General features: G+C 37.1%; 3 protein-coding genes across 3 annotated transcripts; 1 reads left to right on the forward strand and 2 right to left on the reverse strand.

The window, feature by feature from the left end:
- Positions 1–39: 39 nt before the first annotated feature.
- Positions 40–11,169, reverse strand: p2rx7 (purinergic receptor P2X, ligand-gated ion channel, 7). Its single transcript, XM_056237450.1, has 13 exons — positions 11,021–11,169; positions 10,676–10,823; positions 8,064–8,135; positions 7,819–7,891; positions 7,524–7,617; positions 7,198–7,278; positions 4,618–4,759; positions 3,603–3,739; positions 3,435–3,525; positions 3,281–3,346; positions 3,106–3,210; positions 2,860–2,967; positions 40–956 (listed from the first exon to the last, which is right to left on the reverse strand). The coding sequence occupies exons 1-13, from the start codon at positions 11,137–11,139 to the stop codon at positions 405–407; spliced, it is 1,788 nt and encodes a 595-aa protein (XP_056093425.1). The 5' UTR covers positions 11,140–11,169; the 3' UTR covers positions 40–404.
- Positions 11,170–12,375: 1,206 nt separating this feature from the next.
- On the forward strand, positions 12,376–13,563 carry LOC130072374 (taste receptor type 2 member 40-like). The gene has a single exon (XM_056237456.1). The coding sequence runs from the start codon at positions 12,582–12,584 to the stop codon at positions 13,551–13,553; it is 972 nt and encodes a 323-aa protein (XP_056093431.1). The 5' UTR covers positions 12,376–12,581; the 3' UTR covers positions 13,554–13,563.
- Positions 13,564–14,920: 1,357 nt separating this feature from the next.
- On the reverse strand, positions 14,921–16,528 carry gstt1a (glutathione S-transferase theta 1a). The gene is made up of 5 exons (XM_056237458.1): positions 16,376–16,528; positions 15,974–16,061; positions 15,736–15,886; positions 15,370–15,546; positions 14,921–15,291 (listed from the first exon to the last, which is right to left on the reverse strand). The coding sequence occupies exons 1-5, from the start codon at positions 16,485–16,487 to the stop codon at positions 15,091–15,093; spliced, it is 729 nt and encodes a 242-aa protein (XP_056093433.1). The 5' UTR covers positions 16,488–16,528; the 3' UTR covers positions 14,921–15,090.
- Between the last annotated feature and the right edge of the window lie 4,387 nt (positions 16,529–20,915).

Consider the following 20,915-nt stretch of genomic DNA (forward strand, 5'->3'; position numbering starts at 1 on the left):
TTAATTTCTTTCAATAAAAAAACACCTTACTGACCAAACTTTTGAACAGTATTGTTTACTCAATTTTATCCATCACATTTGATTAATACATAACATACTTATTTACGGTTTATGAGTGTATCAGTGTCATTAGTAAACCAGTTTGGTTGAACATTCTTGACCTCTGGATTCATTAATATTATTATTTTTATTTTACTTCAAAGGCATCTGTGTTAGTAAAAACTTAATGACATGATCATGTTTTTGTGATTAATATGATACATTGTTTGCTTTGCAGGTTAAAATTTTTAAAAATGACCCATCATATTCTGTTTTACTGATTGTAGTTAGTATCATTCCCTTTTATGCATAATCATAAGACATTGTCATTCTGATTGAACATCTAATAAAACAAATAAAGTCTGTTATCTGTTGAATTCTGGCTGAGATGGTACGGCCGGATAAAGTCTAAGGCCACTGTATTTCCCATCAGGGGTTGGGTATGCCGCTCTTATCCTCCATATGCAGCAACTGGGTATTACTGGAATAGCATCTCTGGGTGTGCTGTCACCAAACCGCCATCTAATGAATTGAGCATAGGCCCCATGGCGCAGAGCCTCCTCTTGCAGCTCTGCTAGGGGATCCACATAGAACAACGCGGTCTCCAGGACGGAGCGACTGACAACCAGTGTTGAAAAGAGCGGGGAGGAGGTTATGCAGCGCCCTTTTCCTGATCGACAGCACAGCTGCTCCTGCAGGATGTCTGAAGGCCGGCAGCAGCCACACTGACACCAGGCCGGACACCCAGACTGTGACATCTCCAGTAATGGTGTATCTGTGCCCTGTCCGCTGCTGTGCCTTCTGGGAAGGTTTTCGTCTACCATAAGTCCACCACCCTGGCCATTTTGTACTGGCTCGCTTCTGCTTTGGTCACACTGCAGAACACTCATCAGAGTCTTCATGCTCGCCAAATCATTCTGATAGAGAACAGACCAGGGCTATTATAAGTAACTAAGGGTACGTTTACATGACAACGATGTACTAAAAACGGAAACGTTTTTTGCCTATAGACGACAATGTTGTTAAAACGATCCCGTTCACATGGATCCACGAAAATGATAAAAAAATGCTGTATTATGCATCCAGGCCAGTAGTTGGCGATGTAACTGTGTAAAGAAACACCACACCCCTATAGACTGAACACGTAATATGCATGAGCATGAGTTTTTGTAATTTACACAAACAATAAATGGCATTGTTTTAAAAAACTTGCTCTGTGAAACAAACCTGTTTTCAAAATTACGCATTTTCAGGCCCCCAAAACACCTTTGTCGTGTAAATGAACGGCCAAAACGCATAAAAAGTTGTGTAAACAGCCCCTAAAACTAAAACAATAAAAAACTTGAAAAAAATAAACGTTAACTGAAATAAAATATTAAAAATATTAATTTTATTTCAGCTAGTTGGTGAGGCAACATTTCTCATTTTCATTTAGTTTAACTTGTAATACAAAAAAACTCAAACTAAAATAAAATTAATATAAACTATAAAGACATTACAAAAAACAATTCTAATAAATTTTTTTAATGAAATTGGAAAAAAATAAATAAGAACTAATTCAAAATATTAATAAAAACGAATAGTATCTGACTGATTATTTAATTTGTGATATAATAAATTAATATAGTCCGACCAAAAAATATTTTTTTGGGGAAAATTAAAGTCATCATTTACTTACCCTAACATTGTTCTAAACAAAAAACCTAGATACATGAATGAATTCAAAACAATTTCAGTACATACAGTACACTGACGCTTAAGAAAGCACTAAAGCATGTCAGCGAAACGGTACATGCTGCTTGCTGATCATTTTCTCAGTATTTTACCACAATTTTCAGAATTTTAGCAGTAAAATAATGATGTGTAAAACCAGTGTAAAAGATTCATTGATGGTGCACAGGATTTTGCCATGTACAATTTTACAATATTATTGCTTAAATAACAGGTTATTTTTCACCAAAAACAACTCTTGGGAACAGCACTTGGGAAATAAAGTGCATGCTGACAATTCTGGGTGCTTTATTAGTGTTAAAGTGAGTCAGAATGTATTGCCATTGTATTGAATTCATTGTGTTTTGTGGTAAAAAGTTAGTCATACAGGCTTGTAGAGGTCTGCACGGGCTTTAAACTGAAGCCCGAACCCGGCCCGTACCCGCGATCATTTAACCCGACCCGACCCGACCCGACAATTACATTTACATATTAAGCCCGGACCCGACCCGAACCCGAGGTCCATTCTGTTTCTCACAGCAAATACCATTTTTTCACGTCTGCTGTCTGTCTGTATTGTGACTGAAATAGCGCGCGAGAGCGGTAGCACATGCGCAAAACAGGTTTGTGATATAAATGATATAATAAAATAAAACAAATAATTTATAAAAATTATATTTATATATATATATATCATTATCATTATATTTGAGAGAGAGAGCCTGTGTGTATGCACATATTGCACATCTGCACACGTATGTAGCCTACTTTCTCTCTCTCGCGTGCCGGTCACCACAGCAAGCAGGCAAAGCACACGGCACGCAAACTATATATAGCCTATTTAGTTTTTCTTAGTTAAACCCGAACCCGACCCGAACCCGAGACTGTTCATTAAACATTAACCCGAACCCAACCCGAAACCCGCACATTTTTCGGGACCCGTCGGGTCGGGTAGCAGACCTCTACAGGCTTGTAATGGCATAAGAATGAGTAAATGATGACATAACTTTCTTTTTTGGATGAACTAGTCTTTTAGTACAGTTTTAAAACTAAAATAATGCTTTATTTAGATTTAAAGTGGCAAGTGTGACTATAATTTGGGCATCTTACTTTGCGCTGGTGTAAGGAAAGGGGTTTCGTCTCTTGTAGTCTTTTCTTTCTGGATTTTTTCACCACCCTCAACTTGTCCTCATCCACAAATGACACACAAAGGAAGCACTGCAGAGACACACGTTACAACAAGTTAGATTCATACGTACAGAATCCCAGTTACAGCTTGTTTAAAGCATTAAAAGTGTGAAAAATCTGCCACACAACAAACTGAGTCTGTGTTTTTAATGTGTGTTCACTGTTCACCTCTTCTCGATCCTGAATGGCCTCAAACTTCCTCTCAGTGTAGGTCTGCTTTGCCTCTTTGGAATAACAGCCGGTACCAATAAGCCAGTCCAGGAATATTGTTGTCTAAAGAAAACTCAATGGTAAATATTTCATTATTTTAAAATCACCATCTGAGGGCTTAAGGGTTACTCACGAGAGCATAATACGAGAGCGTGGATCCAATGTAGATGATTAGCTGAATGATGCTGAATTTTCCAGCCTGTGAAGAATAAAAAGCACTCTTTGTATGTCCTAAAATCCAAAGCAAACATGCAAAGTTATGACAATATAGGATAATATGATCTCACCTTCCCAAACACCATCACATCAAACCTAATGCCATACATTTTAAAGAGTGTTCTCTGCTCCACACCATTCACTGTAGAGTATCTCGCAAACCTACAAAAAATAATATCTTTAAGAAAGGACTGTTGAAGAGTTCACATACTTTTCAGTATGATTTCAGTTGTTCATACCTGAAGTTGAGCCCAGGGTACACGGTTCGGTTGCTTTCTTTTTCGTCCAAGCGACGGAACGAGTATTTGGGCAGACAGTTGTGAAAAATGCGGTTCAGGTCACAGTCCCAGTTGATCTGGATCCCAATTACACCACCCTGTGAAGCAGATACATGGACAAGGCTATACTGGCATGCTTTATAACTAAATTACACAAATACACTACCGTTCATAAGTTTGGGGTACGTAAGATTTCTTTTTTTAAAGAAATGAATACTTTTAATCAGTAAGGATGCATTAAATTTATCAAAATTGGCAGTAAAGACTTATTTATATAATGTTACAAAAGATTTCTATTTCAAATAAATGCTGTTCTTTTGAACATTTTATTCATCAGAAAATATGAAATTTTTTATCAGTTTCCACAAACCCATTAAGCAGGACAACTGTTTTCAGAATTCATAATAATAAGAAATGTTTCTTGAGCACAAAATCAGCATATTAGAATTATTTCTGAAAGTTCATGTGACCAGGGTTGTTATCACTAACTAACATTAACTGAAATAAAATACAATTTTAAACTAAAATAAAAAAACATACTTTATTTCAGCTAGTTGCCGAAGCAACATTTTCCTTTTACTTTCCTTTACTTAACTCATTGTACTAAAAAAAATTATATTTTTTTAACATTTAAAAAAATACAAATAATTTAAAATTAAAGTGAAAACAGAAAATATAAAAAAATAAATATCTATTTCAAAATATTAACAAAAACTATAATAGTATATCAATGATAGTAAAATAACACTGCATGTGACACTGAAGACTGGAGTAAAGGCAGCTTTTCCATCATAGGAATAAATTACATTTTAAAATATTTAAATAGCAAATAGTTATTTTAACTTGTACAAATATTTCACAATATTACTGTTTTGATCAGATAAATGCAGCCTTTCTTAACATTAGAGACTTCCTTTAATATTTTTTTGAACATAAGTGTATATTTTAGAGTGTGCGTGGAACGAAAGGCATTTACCTCCACTGCCATCTCTGTAAAGTTCTCCTTGGCCTCACTCACAATGTCTCCCAAACGAAAAATGGGGCAGTATGGATTTTTATAGCGGTTATAGATGCAACCTTTAAGGTCAGTGTCCTTCATTTCAGGGAGGATGTTTCTTCTAAGACAAATAGATAAATGGATGCCTATATTATCAGTTTTTGAATAATGAATATTACCCTTGGTATTCTGGCTAGCATTTACTTCAAATACTGCTAACTGTTCACATATGCTTAAAGGTGCATTGCGCAAGTCTCTGAGTTTTTGCAGAACTATGCCCCCCTCTGGCGACAAGCGAAACTGCAACCAGAGGTGTGCACGCTCATGGACCACACGCACACGCACGCTTGCACGAGCTGTTCATAACCAAAGGAGCATCAGCCGCACAAATCTTTTGTTAACAGTCATAATGTCTTCAGAGGTTATAAAGTTATAAATCTGCAAGTCATTTTAAATATATGAAAGGAAAGGCATTTGAGTAAATTACACACTTACTGTATGTGTGAGGGGAAAACGGGGGTAGTAGAAAACTTCGGTTTTTGTTTCCATCTATCTCCATGTTGAACTGTTTTATTTACTGTATCCACTTATGATTGTATTATTATGGAAACACGTTCATGAACCGTTTTATCAAGAAAAAAGCCAACTGAGGATCCCGTTTGAGCCCTAGAGCAGACCGGAGATCTCTCCATTTGTTGAAAGCCTTCCCGATGTTGACTCTCGTCTTATTCCGACGCCTGTCTGACTCCAATTTGGCCCTTTTGGTGGCACTAGACAAAAGTTTTCTTTTCTTTGTCTTACGTGGAGTTTGCGTTGGGGTTAGGAATGAACTACAAGCCGGTCTCTTTGAATCCATCTTCTACTTTTGTCGAAAGTTGACTAAAGTTTTGTCGCTCGAGTTGTCTTCGCTGATACGGAGAATGGCGGCGCCGGCGAATACACAAACCTGCCAGACATAGCCAGTTGAGCGTGAACGCGCATGACGTCACGCCCAGTCTCAAATTCCGTCCCGAATCCCTCTTATTTATTTTACTGTACAGGATTATAGAGGCAATCGCAGTGATCAGAGAAGGGCTCATTCAGCCCATCAGGCAATTGTTTAAAGGGTTAGTTCGCCCATTTAAGACATGAAGTTGTATGCAATCCTTACCAGCACTATAGTGCATACACACTGACCCACTCTGCAGTCACCTCCCTGGTCAGAGTTCTGGCCGCTGGAAGTTTTTCAATAAAGTACTCCCGGTTATTTTCCGGTGCCACAAAACTGTGCGTTTTTACGTGAAAAAAATATTTGCGTTTCAAAGCTTGATTAATTTACCACACAAAAAACACGCCGGTCAAAATTCATACCTCAGTTTTAATCGGCACTATTTTCTATCCATTTCTATCAATCCGCGCTGCTGTCAACGTCAACAGTGTGCACGTTCCGATCAGCTGTTCCATAGTGTTTACACAATCGATTGACAACGACGTAAAAAGTATTAAATTAACAATGGTGCGAACTTTTGACCACAAGGATGTGCCGGGATCAAAGTTCAGATTCCATCGTTTTCCTGTTTCGAATATAACTATGAGACAGCTTACCGAGCATAATCTCCATCTGCTGTTAGTCGACCTCACCAGCAGGGGGTGCAAGCGCGTGTTGTTGATTTGGCTGGTTGCCATCGGCTACTCTGCGGGAGCAAAAATATCCAAAATAAAGGATTTTCGTGTGTGTAGTGCTCACTTCAGCGAAGACGATTACATCCCCAATCAAGGAGGAAAAGGAAAATTAAAGAGTTTTGCTGTACCAGTACAACGGGTAAGCTCTATTTACTAACTTTATGATCCCATGTCTAAACTGTACGGTAAACAAGCTGATGTTTAGTCTCCATTATAAAACACGTGAAAAGATGTCTAATTTAAAAACAGCTATAGGGATATTGGTACAATTTGCTGAGAAAACTATTTGATTGAACACACACACAATTGAGGTTTTGTGTTGCAATCAATAACATTGTCGTTGTGCTAAAATTACTTTCATCATCTGATCCGTCTGACAATGTGCTAAAATTGGTTTCATCATCAGAAGTTTCGCAGTCAGACATGTTGTCAGCGAGTCGCGCTATCAACAGCTGATCGGAACGTGCGCACTGTTGACGTTGACAGCAGCTCAGATTGATAGAAATGGATAGAAAATAGTGCCGATTAAAACTGGGGTATGAATTTTGACCGGCGTGTTTTTTGTGTGGTAAATTAATCAAGCTTTGAAACGCAAATAATTTTTTCACGTAAAAACGCACAGTTTTGTGGCACCGGAAAATAACCGGGAGTACTTTATTGAAAAACTTCCAGCGGCCAGAACTCTGACCAGGGAGGTGACAACAGAGTGGGTCAGTGTGTATGCACTATAGTGCTGGTAAGGATTGCATACAACTTCATGTCTTAAATGGGCGAACTAACCCTTTAAGCATGTATGGGTTAGAAAAACGGGTATTTTTAACATGAAATGTTGCGCAATGCACCTTTAAAGAATGTTAATGCACCAAATTTGTTCTGTAAATGCAACTTATGTACTACCTTATGTAATTAAAGGCTGGAAATCTGATGTTATTCTTGATCATCACAGTGAAATTTTCTGCAGATGCTAAAATAGCAGGTCTGGGGAAACAGAAATGAAAGCCTGACATAAGTAAACATCCACATACAGAATCTCAGTTTATGTCAAAGTAGCAAATAAAAGTGCATGTTCCTCAAACAGGTTCCTCAAAGGTCTCTACGGCAGCACTGATAAGTCTGAACTGCAGTGTCAACTGTTTTAACTTCTTTAGCAGCATTTCTCTCTTGCCAAATAGCTTTGCTGTCACAGTATGTTTATTGTAAAGTAGCATTGCACATTACAGCACCTGGGATTCTTCTTGTTCTCAATGGGGCACCAAGTCCTAACTTCACATGTTTTCCTCACTATGTCCAACTTCACACAAACACCTGTTTGAACACCTTAGAGGCAAACACAGGAACAGACCTCAGATCATGGAAAGACTTCAGATAATGGTTTAGGCTTTCACTGAAAAATAAAAAATACAGCTTGGGTAGAATTATTCAAATATTCAAAGAAATGATTGATTGGTCTGGCATTGAAATGTTTCCGCATAACAAATCTGCAGCCAGGACACAAATTGCATCTTCATGTAACGTTACCATGGTTATGTTGGTCAGACAACCCTTTCTCGCAGTCTTTGTCTGTTCGACACAGCTTTCCATGTGGTGGGACCTGAAGTAGAACATATGAACATCTGTTGAATGGATTATATTTGGCTATATTTGGCCATAAGGACAATGGAGATTGAATCATCACTAAATATAATGAGCCACAATGGAAATAAATCTTCAAGACTTGAGATATACTTCGTATTGCAACTGAAATAAAAATGAACTGCACTTACCTCTGGGCAATTACCTTGTTTTTGGTTCTTTGTGACTATGACATTTGTCGCGACAAAAAATGAGTTTTTTCCCTGCCGAAATAAAACAAGAACAACATTTTATGACTTTTTAACTTGTTTTTTAAGAGTTATTGGAATACAAACCTAAATCTGATTAAGAACTATTTTTTTGTGGTGCAAGACTGGAACAACTGGAAGTGAAGGGCAACTCTCTGAGAAAACAAAGGAAATGAACATCTGAACTATCTTGCTATATTAACATCCCCATTCGAGACACGATCACACTTGAGTTGATCACCTCCCAATCTACAAATCTCTCAATTCCCCATCTCGTCTCTCTCTCATGCTGAGATCACCTGAAATTCACCCAAACATCTGGGGGCTGTTTACACCTGGCCACTTCATGCGTTTTCTCAGATCGGATAGCTATCTGATTTATCAAAACGATTCCATTTACAGCTGGTCACATAAATGTGTTTTTTGCAAAACGGATATAAATCCGATCTTCAATTCCCGCTGCAGATTTAATGGAGTGCACGTCACCGAAAGCAACAGATATTGCTGCATTTTATTGATCATCAGCTAATTTCAAAATCAAAGACAGCAATAAGAGAGAGCGGCAACAGCCCTGGAAAAATCATTTTGTTTCTTTACTTTCAATGAAGATGATTGTGTTAAGCGTCTGCGACTTACTTTCACCTTGATTTGCGATAGTTTACGGCGCGTTGGCTTGATGAATAGACGCTCAGGTGCTCATCTGAGGTGATGCGTGTCGCAGTAGCGTCGTCATATCTGACTATAACATGACATATAGCCTATAACACGCTCTCACACGTTTATTTTTTAACATTTTTGGGAGAAGTAAAATTTACATATGTGGTTTCAACAACCAGATGCATTTACACTTGTCCAGTTTCGTCTGGAATGCGGCCCAGACCTAAAAAGGAGTGGTTTGAGCGATCGGATTTAAATCCGTCTGAATGCGTTTCGGAGGGCATTTACACCTGGTCTTTTCACGATCGGATAGCTATCCGATCACAGAAAACGCATGAAGTGGCCAGGTGTAAACAGCCCTCTGTATACGGTTTAATGTGAACAATTATCATACAACACTATACATGTTTGGTATCATTTGGAATGTCTCAGTGCGACTGGTACAAATGTCTCATCCCCAAAGAAGTAAAACAAAAGGTGATAAAGTTTTTTAAGAGTTTAGAGATATCTTTCTTACAGAGGCAAAGTATTTAGAGATATCTTTCTTACAGAGGAAAAGTATTTAGAGATATCTTTCTTACAGTGTCTTCCAGGCAAATGGTAGCCTGCCCTCAAAAGGTGTAAACTCTGACTGTTAGCAAATGTTTCCATGTGAAAGAAGTTTCTGACTCGGTCTGAGTTCCCTTACGAAAAAGAAGTTTATTCAAGTGAGCTATTAGTATACTTCTTTTAAACTAAAAATAAGAAAGTATACTTTCAGTCTACTTTTTATGTACTTCTCAGAAATATACTTCAAATTGCACTTAAGTATACTTGACTTATACTGACAGAAAAGTCTAAGTATATTTGCCATATACTTGTTGATCGAGATATTCTTAAAAGTATAATTAAATATTCTAAGTATTCTTGGCTTGTATTTGTGTTTACTATTTTGATTGAGTAGCTTATTAAATACTTTTTTTTTTTAAAACATAATATTACACATTGTCTTATAAACTAACATGTTCAAGTTTGAACATGCTTCCGGGTGGAATAGCTTCCGGGTGGAATAGCTTATAGAGTAAACAAAATAAGCATGAAACTGAACCTGATCTTGTACACAGCGATAATAATTACCCTTACGAAAAATAAGTTTATTCAAGTGTTCTATTAGTATACTTCTTTTCAACTAATAATAAGAAAGCATACTTTCAGTCTACATTTTATATACTTCTCAAAAATATACTTCATGTACTTCTCAGAAATATACTTAAAATTACACTTAAGTGTACGTATATTTGGCCTGTACTTGTACTCAATCTTTTGATCGAGATATACTTAAAAGTATAATTAAGTATTCGGTAACACTTTACAATAAGGTTCATTAGTTAACATTAGTTAATGTATTAACTAACATGAACTAACAATGAGCAATACATTTGTTACAGTATTTATTAATCTTTGTTAATGTTAGTTAATAAAAATACAGCTGTTCATTGTTTGTTCATGTTAGTTCACAGTGCATTAACTAATGTTAACAAATACAACCTTTGATTGTAATAACGTCTTAGTAAATGTTGAAATTAACATTAACTAAGATTAATAAATGCTGAAGAAGTATTGTTCAGTCTTAGTTCATGTTAACTAAGGTAGTTAACTAATGATAACTAATGAACCTTATTGTAAAGTGTTACCAAGTAGTATACTTGGCTTGTTAATCAAGTGTGTCGCTAAACTATTTTGTGGCATTCTAACCTAAATTCGAGTTCGTGATAAAATTAAGTCAGGTAAAAGTTTAATTGGAATTAAATTACTTTGCCACGATGAAAAGACAGTAACACGCAGTAAACCTTCACCCGCTTATCGTTGGACCGACTGGGCATGAAAAAGAATAGGCTAATAAATGGTGGTAGTGTTACCTGCGATAGTCCACTGTAGTCCACCACATCCCACACGACTTCTCCAATGTCTGGTATAGATATCTCTGCCACTCCCTTAACCTTTGTGGTGACAGAACTGACTACTAGATCATACTCTTGGTATTCCTTATTCCATAACATCATGATACTGGAAAGTAAAGACATAAATATGACTTGGGACTCCGAATGAATAATTTAATTTTCGTCGGTAACCTTACATCTAAAAACAGCATAACACGTATGACACACACTATCAATGAAGCTACATGAATGAGCTCTTGTTAAATGATGCGGGGGCGACAAGCATGAAGAACAACAGCGGAGACAAACTGCTCAGACACTTACCAAATGAACATCAAGATCACTACGTTTAAGGTCCATTTCAGCGACCCAAGTCTGACGCTCTTGATTTTGACGAGTTTTTGTGTGTCATATTCACAGAGGTTCAGCAATATGCAAGGCATGGTGGTGATTTGGTAAACACACACAGGGGAAGAATGACTCCGCAGCTGTGCTGAGCTCGCGCAGAAGAAGGTCACATGGTCTTCTGACAGTTTAGGAGGAGGTTGAAAGACTTTTCACTGAGACAAATGTAGGCTATTCAATTTCAAAATGACTACATATCCATTTTCATTTCGGAACTATGACGTCGTTTTGAAAGATAATTTAAATGTATTCTCAATAAATATATTATTTAATATATTTTATTTCTATGCGTTTAATTTTCATATTCAAACTGTACATTTTAACTTAAATAAATGTAAGATGCAAAATGTATCAAAATTTAATTTATATTGTAGGCCTAATATATTTTTATTGTATTTTCATCTCACTCTACCATTCACAGTGGACCAGACAAAACCTCATGAGTACAAGGATTATTCCTGCCAAAAATAAATAAAATAAAATAAAATAAAATATTGAATAATTAAATAATATTCTCAACGACACTACCGTTCAAAAGTTTAGAGTTGGTAAGATTAATGTTTTTGAAAGAAGTCTCTTATGCAGGCTGCATTTATCTGAACAAAAATACCATATATATATATATATATATATATATATATCCTTCAGAAATCATTCTAATATGACAATTTTATGCTTAAGAAATATTTCTTATTATTATCATCAATGGAATGAATATATCTTTCCATGATTTCTGGAAAGATAGAAATCGTTTATAACATTTTAGATGTCTTTACTGTCACTTTTTACTGTCACGTCAATTTAATGCGCCTTTGCTGAATAATTTCTTTTAAAACTCCTTTTAAAATGTCACTGAACTTGCAACAGCATTGTAAATATTAAGTCCAATTTACCTTATTTAACACACTGCATAGAAAAATCTATGAGGTTAAAATCATTCCCCTATCAATCCATTGTCCCTACTAGAATGACAATGAAGAGACTTTGACAGTGGAAAACTGAAGTCCCTATACATCTTGTAGGAGATTTGAATAGTAAAATTCTACAGACTGCATTTTATCCAATATATTTCTAAGTCTAAATAGCAAACAAACACGGATTTGAATAGGAAAATTTCTAACACTGATAACATGAACATTTAATACTGATTGTATTGTGAAAACAAATCTCACTGTAAATGACATGCATGAGTTGGATGTTGGAGTTGATGACCATCAGCGAAGACAATATAAATTCACAAATTCTCTTGTTTTATAATTTTGTTTTGTGTAAGCTGAACTGTAATGAACATGGTGCATTTCTCTCATTTTACCTAATTTGTGTTTCCAGCTTTGAACAAAGCCTGCTCTTATTCACTCACGCAAAGCCACTTTGCATATGAGATTCATTCCCTGTTTCTCTACAAGACAATGTTCATCTCTCCAGATCTCATATCAGTGCAGGACTCTGGTTTGTGTACTTCGCTCTCTATAGAGAAATCATGATCATGACCTTAATTGGGCACGTTCTTTTTTTTGTTGGACTTGCGCTTGTTGGTGTTTCTGGAAACTTATTTAACCTCGTTTTCACTATACAACAGCAAGTGAAGACCAGGACCATTCAGACTGTGGGTTTGATCCTAAACGTCATCTCCATCAGCAACATTATCTTGGTACTTGCCACCTTCTCATTGGTGATGGGTGTTTTTCAGGATCCCCAAATTTGGTGCATCACACCATATCCTTTGTCAATCCGGATTGAAACGTATCTAATGATGACTTGCAGCTTCAACAGCTTCTGGGCCATTGCATGGCTGAGTCTCTTCTACTGCATCAAAGTCGTGAGTTTTTCCTCTGAGTGCTTCCAGACACTGAAGAGGAAAATCTCTTCTGTGATCAACGCTGCAGTGCTGCTGAGCTGTTCTTTCTCCTTCTTGTTTTTCATTCCTCTGTTCTCACTTGACATTGCAAAATCATTGGATCAAAATGACAGTGTGAATGACATCGCTAACATGACCTGTCCGCAGCCCTCTTTCACTATAGATATTAACGAAAATGCATACGCAGCGGCTATCATTTGTCTCCTCTGCCCGATCCCTCTGATGATCATGCTGCCGACCTCTGTCCGAATGGTCGTCCATCTGTGCGCCCACACACTGGCACTCCAGAAGAACAAGACCCAGGTGCAAGGATCTGACTCGTACCTCCTGGTGTGCAAAATCACCATCTCCCTGGTGGGAGTTTATCTGTCCACTCTATTTATTGTGTCTTTGTTCATCATTATAAGGTTAATCGGGGAATTTATCACCTACCACACTCTAGCCAGTGCCTTTAGTTTTTACAGTGGCATGACTTCTTTACTTTTGACAGCTTCAAACAGGCATCTAAAAGACAAGCTCTGGAGTCTGTTCTGTTGTAGGAAGGCACAGGAACAATCTAGCAAAAGCCAGACAGTTGAGACAGGGGATGTTTGATATGATAAGGTCTGTTGATTTATAGACAACTAGCACTCACTATTTTTCTGATTTAGATGAAGTCACTTTGGATAAAAGCATATTATTAATTTGCGTCAACACCAACGCACAACGACAATCCTATTTATTATAAGCAGGCACTGCTGTTTTGTCATCTGCCACTTTAAATGCTCAACCTCTTTAAAGCTAGATGAATTCTGATTGGCTGTCAATGTTTTTATCCTTCATCAGCTGGAATTTTTTTTTTTTTTTTTTTGAAAGTGATGATATTGTTCCTCTGTGTCATTATTGTTTAAGTTGTGGTGTGGACTTTGCTATTTAAATTTAGAACAATTTGTAGAAAAATAGAAAACAAAAACTTGGCATCTTTAGCGTTACTGCCATATCATCCTTGGTGTGAATGTGCTTTAATTCATATGCATTTGTACAACCTTGTTAAATATTTACATTTTCCCATGAAACTTGGCTGTAATAACTAGAAACAAGTTAGTATTTATTTAATATAATATTAATATCAATTGTTCTTGTAGAGTGATGAAAAAGTTATTTTTTGTCTTAGTGATCTAAATGTAGTTGTGAAAAATACCAATAAAATGTCTATGGATTGAATGGATGAATACTGTTCTTGAACAACAGAGCATGGCCAAAGACTATGTACAGACATGTTTCACTCAGATGACTCATATTTCATTCATACTGCAACTGCTGTTAGAAGATTGGGATTGCACATGCGCATTGGCTTAAGCCTGAAATTTATACTTTTTAATTCTATTTGAGCATAAGAAACAACATTTTTGGCACAGTACATGTCACATGTTTTGCTGATTTGAAATGTGTAAATTTAAATGTGAGTTTGGCAAAGTTTTTAAGATTTATGTATTTCCCCATTTAAGTAGATACGAGTTGGTCTTGCATGCCCAAAATAGCGGTCCGGGGGTGTTGCAAAAATGGCCATAATGTGAAATTACTTTTACCTTGACAGGGATTTTAGCATGGCACTACCATTACCAAAGGTCATGGGTTTGACTCCAAGGAAACACGCTCTGATAAATGTATGAATGATTGTATAAATGCATAAATGTAGGTATAATTTTAATTTCACGAGTTCACACGTACATGAAATCTAAAGTTGTATTTATGCGTATTTGGCTTGCTGTCCGGGGGAGAGCTCCGAGCTCGGAATTTTGCCCGAACCCAGAGTACTCCCATACTGGGGTAGACCCAGCCGAGTGTGAGGTGATGGGGTGGTGGAGGGATGCTGAGACACTTGTCGTGAGACAGGAGGTGAGGAAAAGCTTTATTTATACCGGCTTCCTCTTGAGCTGATTGGTTGATTACCTTTGTTACATAACTTTGTTACATAAAACTTCATATAGTGTTTTTATTTTGAATACAGTGAATTTATTGATTTTGTTTTTGAATACAGTAATATTTTCTAATCCATATTTGATCTAGTCCACCATATTACCGCAAAGTAACTTGATGAAAAAATACAGTTTAAACATAAAATTAGACTAAAAGACCATGCAAAACAGACTTAGTTAAACATTTTCTGTATCCTTAGTTTGAGAAACTCAGGTAAGCCGTTGTTTTCAAAGGTTTGTGGCAATGTATCAACATTCATTATAACCTTATGGGCTTCATCGAAGACTTCCACACCAATCTCCTTCTTCACTCTGTCTCTCCAGGCATTCAGAGCAGGTCTGTCTTGAAACACATCTAGACCTGTACCGACCGGCTTCAAAACACACAAACACAATTGGTCAGTATGTCATGTTAAGGTCAAGCATTAGGAAATCAAATGTATAGAATGTACCTGCATCATCTCCACAATGGCTACAAGATCAGCCAGAGATATTTTCTCTCCAATTATAAAGGCTCTACTCTGCAGAAACTTCTCCTCAAAGGTCTTCAGAGACACACCGAGGTCCTCCACGGCAGCATCCATCTTCTCCTTGGGCACCGAATCGCCTGTGACCGCAGGTAAGACCCCCTAGAATTGTTGGAGAATGTTCAGTTACAGCCCAACATCTGATTAAGAAAACCATTTTGTCAAATATTACATATAGAGACAGTTGCATACTTGATAACTAGATCACCAAAAAGAGAGGTTACATAGTCACAATTTAGTCTTTACTCACAGACACAACAAGTGATCTAATGTTTATACAGCAAATCTTACCCTGAACCAGAAGACCTTTGACCCATGAGTTCTGATGTTTGTGTGCTGCCAGGAGAGAAACTCATCGACTCGTGCACGCTTCTGCAGATCAGCTGGATACCAGTGGTCAGGAGTGTGATGATTCGCTGCCAAGTACTGCAGTATAGCTATACTATATAGAAAGTATATAGGCTTAGGCTACTTAGTATTAGGAAATCTAAACATGTATCAAATGTTAAAAATCAAGGTAACTACATACCTCTCTGTGAGAATAAAATCTCCGTCTTTGAGAACAGGAACTTTCCTTATGATGCTGACCTTGCCAAATTCATCTCCATATTGTTCACCTTTGTGCACAGAGAAAAGAAAAAAAAGATATTGTATTGATGCCTATATAATGCAGAACATATACAAATCTATATCACTGAAGCCAAATACTTTTGCATGCAATATTAACCTAAAAACGTGCTTCTTGTGGAAGCATCTAAATTAATTTCTTGCTGATAAGTCCAAACTATTCACTTGTACATCAACCTAAATACATTATGTTAAAAGAAAACAAAAACATGTAATGGTTAGATCAGGTAAAACAGCTTGCATCAAGATTGCAGTGCAAATCCATAAAACAGCTAAATAAAAACAAAAATGTATAGGCTATCACCTGCAGATAAATCCACGGATTTGAATTCAAAGGGAATTTTATTTATCTTGGCAAATAGGAAGACTGAGCGGCATGGCTGGGAATGCAGATCGAGATACAACTCCAGTGGCATTTTGGCTGTGTGAAGTGTCCACGAAGAGAGATTAGTCCGCGTCTAATCCTCATATGTGCTGTGTTTATGCTCCGCCCTCCAGGGGTCAGTAGTACAATGTTCTTGCGACACCTAAAATTAGGTTACCATGTTGTGGCTGTCTGCTTCGTTTATCTAATTGCGTGCTGCTATTTATGTCATGATCAAAGACAAATGGCAGGAGCTGAGAAAAACTTGCATGTCATGAGGAATTTGCCTGAGATATGGTGAAAGGATGAGAGCGAGAGAGAGCTACTGTAACACACTGTGAAGAAACTGCACTGTAAAAAATATATGATCAATAAGTCATGACAGCTTATGTTTTACTTTAACTCATCAAAATAAGTTAAGCAATTTTCTACTTCAATTGTCAAGTTGATTGTAAATTTAAATTAAATTTAAACTTAAATTTAAGGCAGCATTTTTTTTTTTTTACATTGTGAAGAGAAGCTTCAAATATTGCTATTTCATGCACTTTCCCCACAAAGTAATGGTTAACTTGATTTTTTGAGTTTGTAAAAAAACAACGGTGTGTCAACAAAGATTGCTGTAATAGGCCAAAGTCCAATCACATTCACCCCCTCCAAACAACTCTTCCATAAGTTAATTCTTAATCACTGAAAAATATTATAAATTCTAATTTGTATTTGCATATTTTTAAAGTATTATTATAGAATGCTGAAAAATAAGATTTAGACTCAATTTCACAAGCAAACCCTGTTAAGATTTCTTGTTTTGTGCATGCATTCCTCAAGAATCTCAAGTAGGCTAATGCACGGCTGTATTTCCGGTGAAGGTCTAAGGATGCTGGATTACTTCCGCCGATCGTAGAGTCAAATGCTATACCAAGAATTTATATTGGTTTTTATGCTCTATTGCTATACTAAAGAAACGTTAGTCACAAAAACAGACAAAACAGACACCCCTCATTTTGTTTATGCTTCTTTGTTTATTATATTAAATAAACATAACTATATATAAAATGACATCTAAACGTATTAAAGTTTCGTTTCAAAGACAAGAGGACAGTACATTTTGAAGACTCTGCCATAATCCCGTTTTCCTCGGTTTTCCTCCGCTTTAAATCTCCCCAACCGGAAACGCAAGAGCATCCTTGCCTCAAACGCGGAATTTATGCGTGCATATAGCCCATTAAATCATCTTTTTACCCCCAATCCATTCATTTGGATGTAATGAATGCACTCCTATTACTGTAATTTCAGCGAAGTAGATCAAAATCCATATGCAGCTCTTTGATGCTTAGTGTTCTTTTTCTTTTAGAGGTATCTTTCCAGCATCAAATGATTAAGTGTATACCGGGCCTCCAAAGAACCATGCCACTGGTAACGCTGAATCGACTTCAGCTATGGCGGCTTGAGGAGAGTTCCAGGGTGGAGGAGGGACCCACCCGGCTCTCCATCCGCCTCGGGGAACCAGGGGCCCGGCTGTTTTTGCCCCCCTGCACACCAGCCCCTTGCGCCCGACTCGGAGAACCAGAGCTCCGGGCAGGGACCCCCACCTTGGCCCACCCTCCGCCCGACTCGGAGAACCGGAGCTCCTGCACAGCTCGGGCCTCCACCCTCACCAGCGCACCAGCCGGACCCGGGGGTCCCGCCTATAGAACACATTTAGGCCTACTTTAGATATCAGCTAAAAGCAGTTTGGAATAGCATAAGTTAAGATTTTATTTTGTATATTTGATAAAAAACCCTAAGTGTCATGTGGACTTTTAATGTCAATTCAGAAAGTAATGAAAACGTATTAGAAGTTTCATAATTTTTAATTGAAAAAATTGTTGCCACATGATGGCGCAAAAACACTTCAAAAAAATGGACCCGAAAGAATGAATTAGTGGATCGTTCCAACTCTTTATGACTTTCTTTCTCCTTGGACAGAAAGTTATGATTAATATTTAGTCTATTTATAAATAAATTTGTCAAGTTCTAGAACATGCTCCAGAATCAAATCACTGAGGGTGCTTCTCTAAGGCTGCTCTAGTGTGGATGTAGCCTATGCAAATGGCTCCACCATAACAAGAATAGCAAAGTATATAGTGAAACATTTGAGATTAGTTACAAGTAATTACTTACAAATAATTGAAATATAATTGTTTACAATATTCTAAAACTCCCACAGTTTTAAAATCGGTTAAGATTTGAAAATCGTGTAGTGGGTCCCAGGCCTAAACTAAACATCTCTGATGGGCGATTGCGTTCCAGAGATCAACAAATAGCTGGTGTGTGGTGGGCGTTCTGGCGCAATATGGCTGCCGTCGCATCATCCAGGTGGATGCTGCACATTGGTGGTGGTTGAGGAGATTCCCCCCCCTTCTATGTAAAGCGCTTTGAGGACCCAGAAAAGCGCTATATAAATGTGACAAATTATTATAATTATTATTATTAAACATGTCTGTGATTTGCTACACTGCACACCATTGCAAAAACACGATGTAAAAAGAAACAATGTTCTCCAGAGGCCGCAAACACAAATATCTGCTGGAGCGTTTGCCAAATCTGTTTCATCAATATTATTGCAGTATTAACTGAGGGTGCACATGCTTTCGTTTGATGGTGCTTATAGGACAATTGACCTATGCAACCGTCTACTACAGTATTGCATCAGGCAGTGCATTGTAGTCTCCCTGAGGAAAAAATTGATTCATTCATTGCTATAGGAGAGGAAGAATTTTCGAAACTTGTTAAATCATCTAAATCGACAACATGTATGTTAGACCCTATACCGACTAAGCTATTGAAAGAGATGCTTCCAGAGGTCATAGATCCTCTTCTTAATATCATGAATTCATCTTTGTCATTAGGATATGTACCAAAAACTTTGAAGCTGGCTATGATTAAACCACTTGTTAAAAAAACGCAACTCGATCCTACAGAATTAGTCAATTACAGGCCGATCTCGAATCTACCTTTTCTGTCAAAGACACTAGATAAGGCAGTATCGTCACAACTGTTTCTTTTTAGAAAGAAATGGTATCTGCGAGGATTTACAGTCCGGATTTAGACCGTACCATAGTTCTGAGACAGATCTCATCAGTCACAAATGATTTGCTCTTATCATCCGATCGTGGTTGTATCTCTCTATTAGTGTTACTCAATCTTAGTGCTGCATTTGATACCATCAACCACAACATTATTTTAAATAGACTTGAAAATTATGTTGGCATTAGTGGAATTGCATTAGCATGGTTTAAATCATACTTATCTGACCGTTATCAGTTTGTAGCAGTAAATGAAGAGATGTCTTATTGATCAAAAGTTCAGTATGGCGTACCACAAGGCTCAGTACTAGGACCGTTGCGGTTCACTCTGTACATACCCTTAGGAGATATCATTAGGAAGCATGGCATAAATTTTTTACTGTTATGCTGATGATACTCAGCTCTATATTTCTTCACGCCCTGACGAAACTAACCAATTCACAAAATTAACGGAATGCATAACTGATATAAAAAATTGGATGACTAGTAATTTCCTACTACTTAATTCTGAAAAAAACAGAGATTCTAATTATTGGACAAAAAACTTCCTCACATAACCTATACTGTCTAACACTTGATGGCTGCTCTGTCAAGTCTTCATCGTCGGTTAGGAACCTGTGCTCTTTGATACCAATCTTTTGTTTGAAAGTCATTTGTGTAAAACCACATTTTTCCATCTTAAAAATATATCTAAATTACATAATATGCTCTCAATGACAAATGCAGAACAGTTCATGCGTTCATGACATTAAGGCTAGATTATTGTAATGCTATTATGGGTGGTTGCCCTGCATTTTTAAATTTGGATGATTACTTACAAAGCACTAAATGGTTTAGCTCCCACTTGAGCGAGCTCTTAACGCACTATAGTCCTTCACGTCTAATGCGATCTCAAAATTCCGGCCAGTTCATAATACCTAGAAAATCAAAATCGACTGCTGCCGGTCCTTTTCCTATTTAACACCACAACTTTGGAACAGTCATTGTCCGGGAAGCAGACACACTCTGTCAGTTCAAATAGACTAAAAACAAATCTCTTTGACCTAGCATACACATAACACATTTTATACTACAGGGCTGTTGAATGCTTGATTCTGATTGGTTGAGAACGTTCTAAGGTGTGCAATTATTTTCAGGGAAACGCACGACTAAAGTAGTTCCAGGCAGGTCTTGACCGCATTACAGTTCCATATCACTTCGCGCAGTTAACTGTAATAACGGAAAATAGGATACAATTCATAACAAGAAAAAACATGCAGCCCCATGCGCTTGATCTGCAATTTTCTATGTCTAACTTCACAATCAATGGACACATACAGTTTAATTTTAATAAATAAAGTATGTAGTCCTATCTATAGGCTAAATAGAAAATTAAATTGAATAGGCTATATAAATAAATTGATAGTCCTGCTGGG

This window comes from Rhinichthys klamathensis, unplaced genomic scaffold, assembly GCF_029890125.1.
Source record: "Rhinichthys klamathensis goyatoka isolate OS25496 unplaced genomic scaffold, OSU_Roscu_1.1 h1tg000487l_1, whole genome shotgun sequence".
In the NCBI taxonomy this organism is placed as follows: domain Eukaryota; kingdom Metazoa; phylum Chordata; class Actinopteri; order Cypriniformes; family Leuciscidae; genus Rhinichthys; species Rhinichthys klamathensis.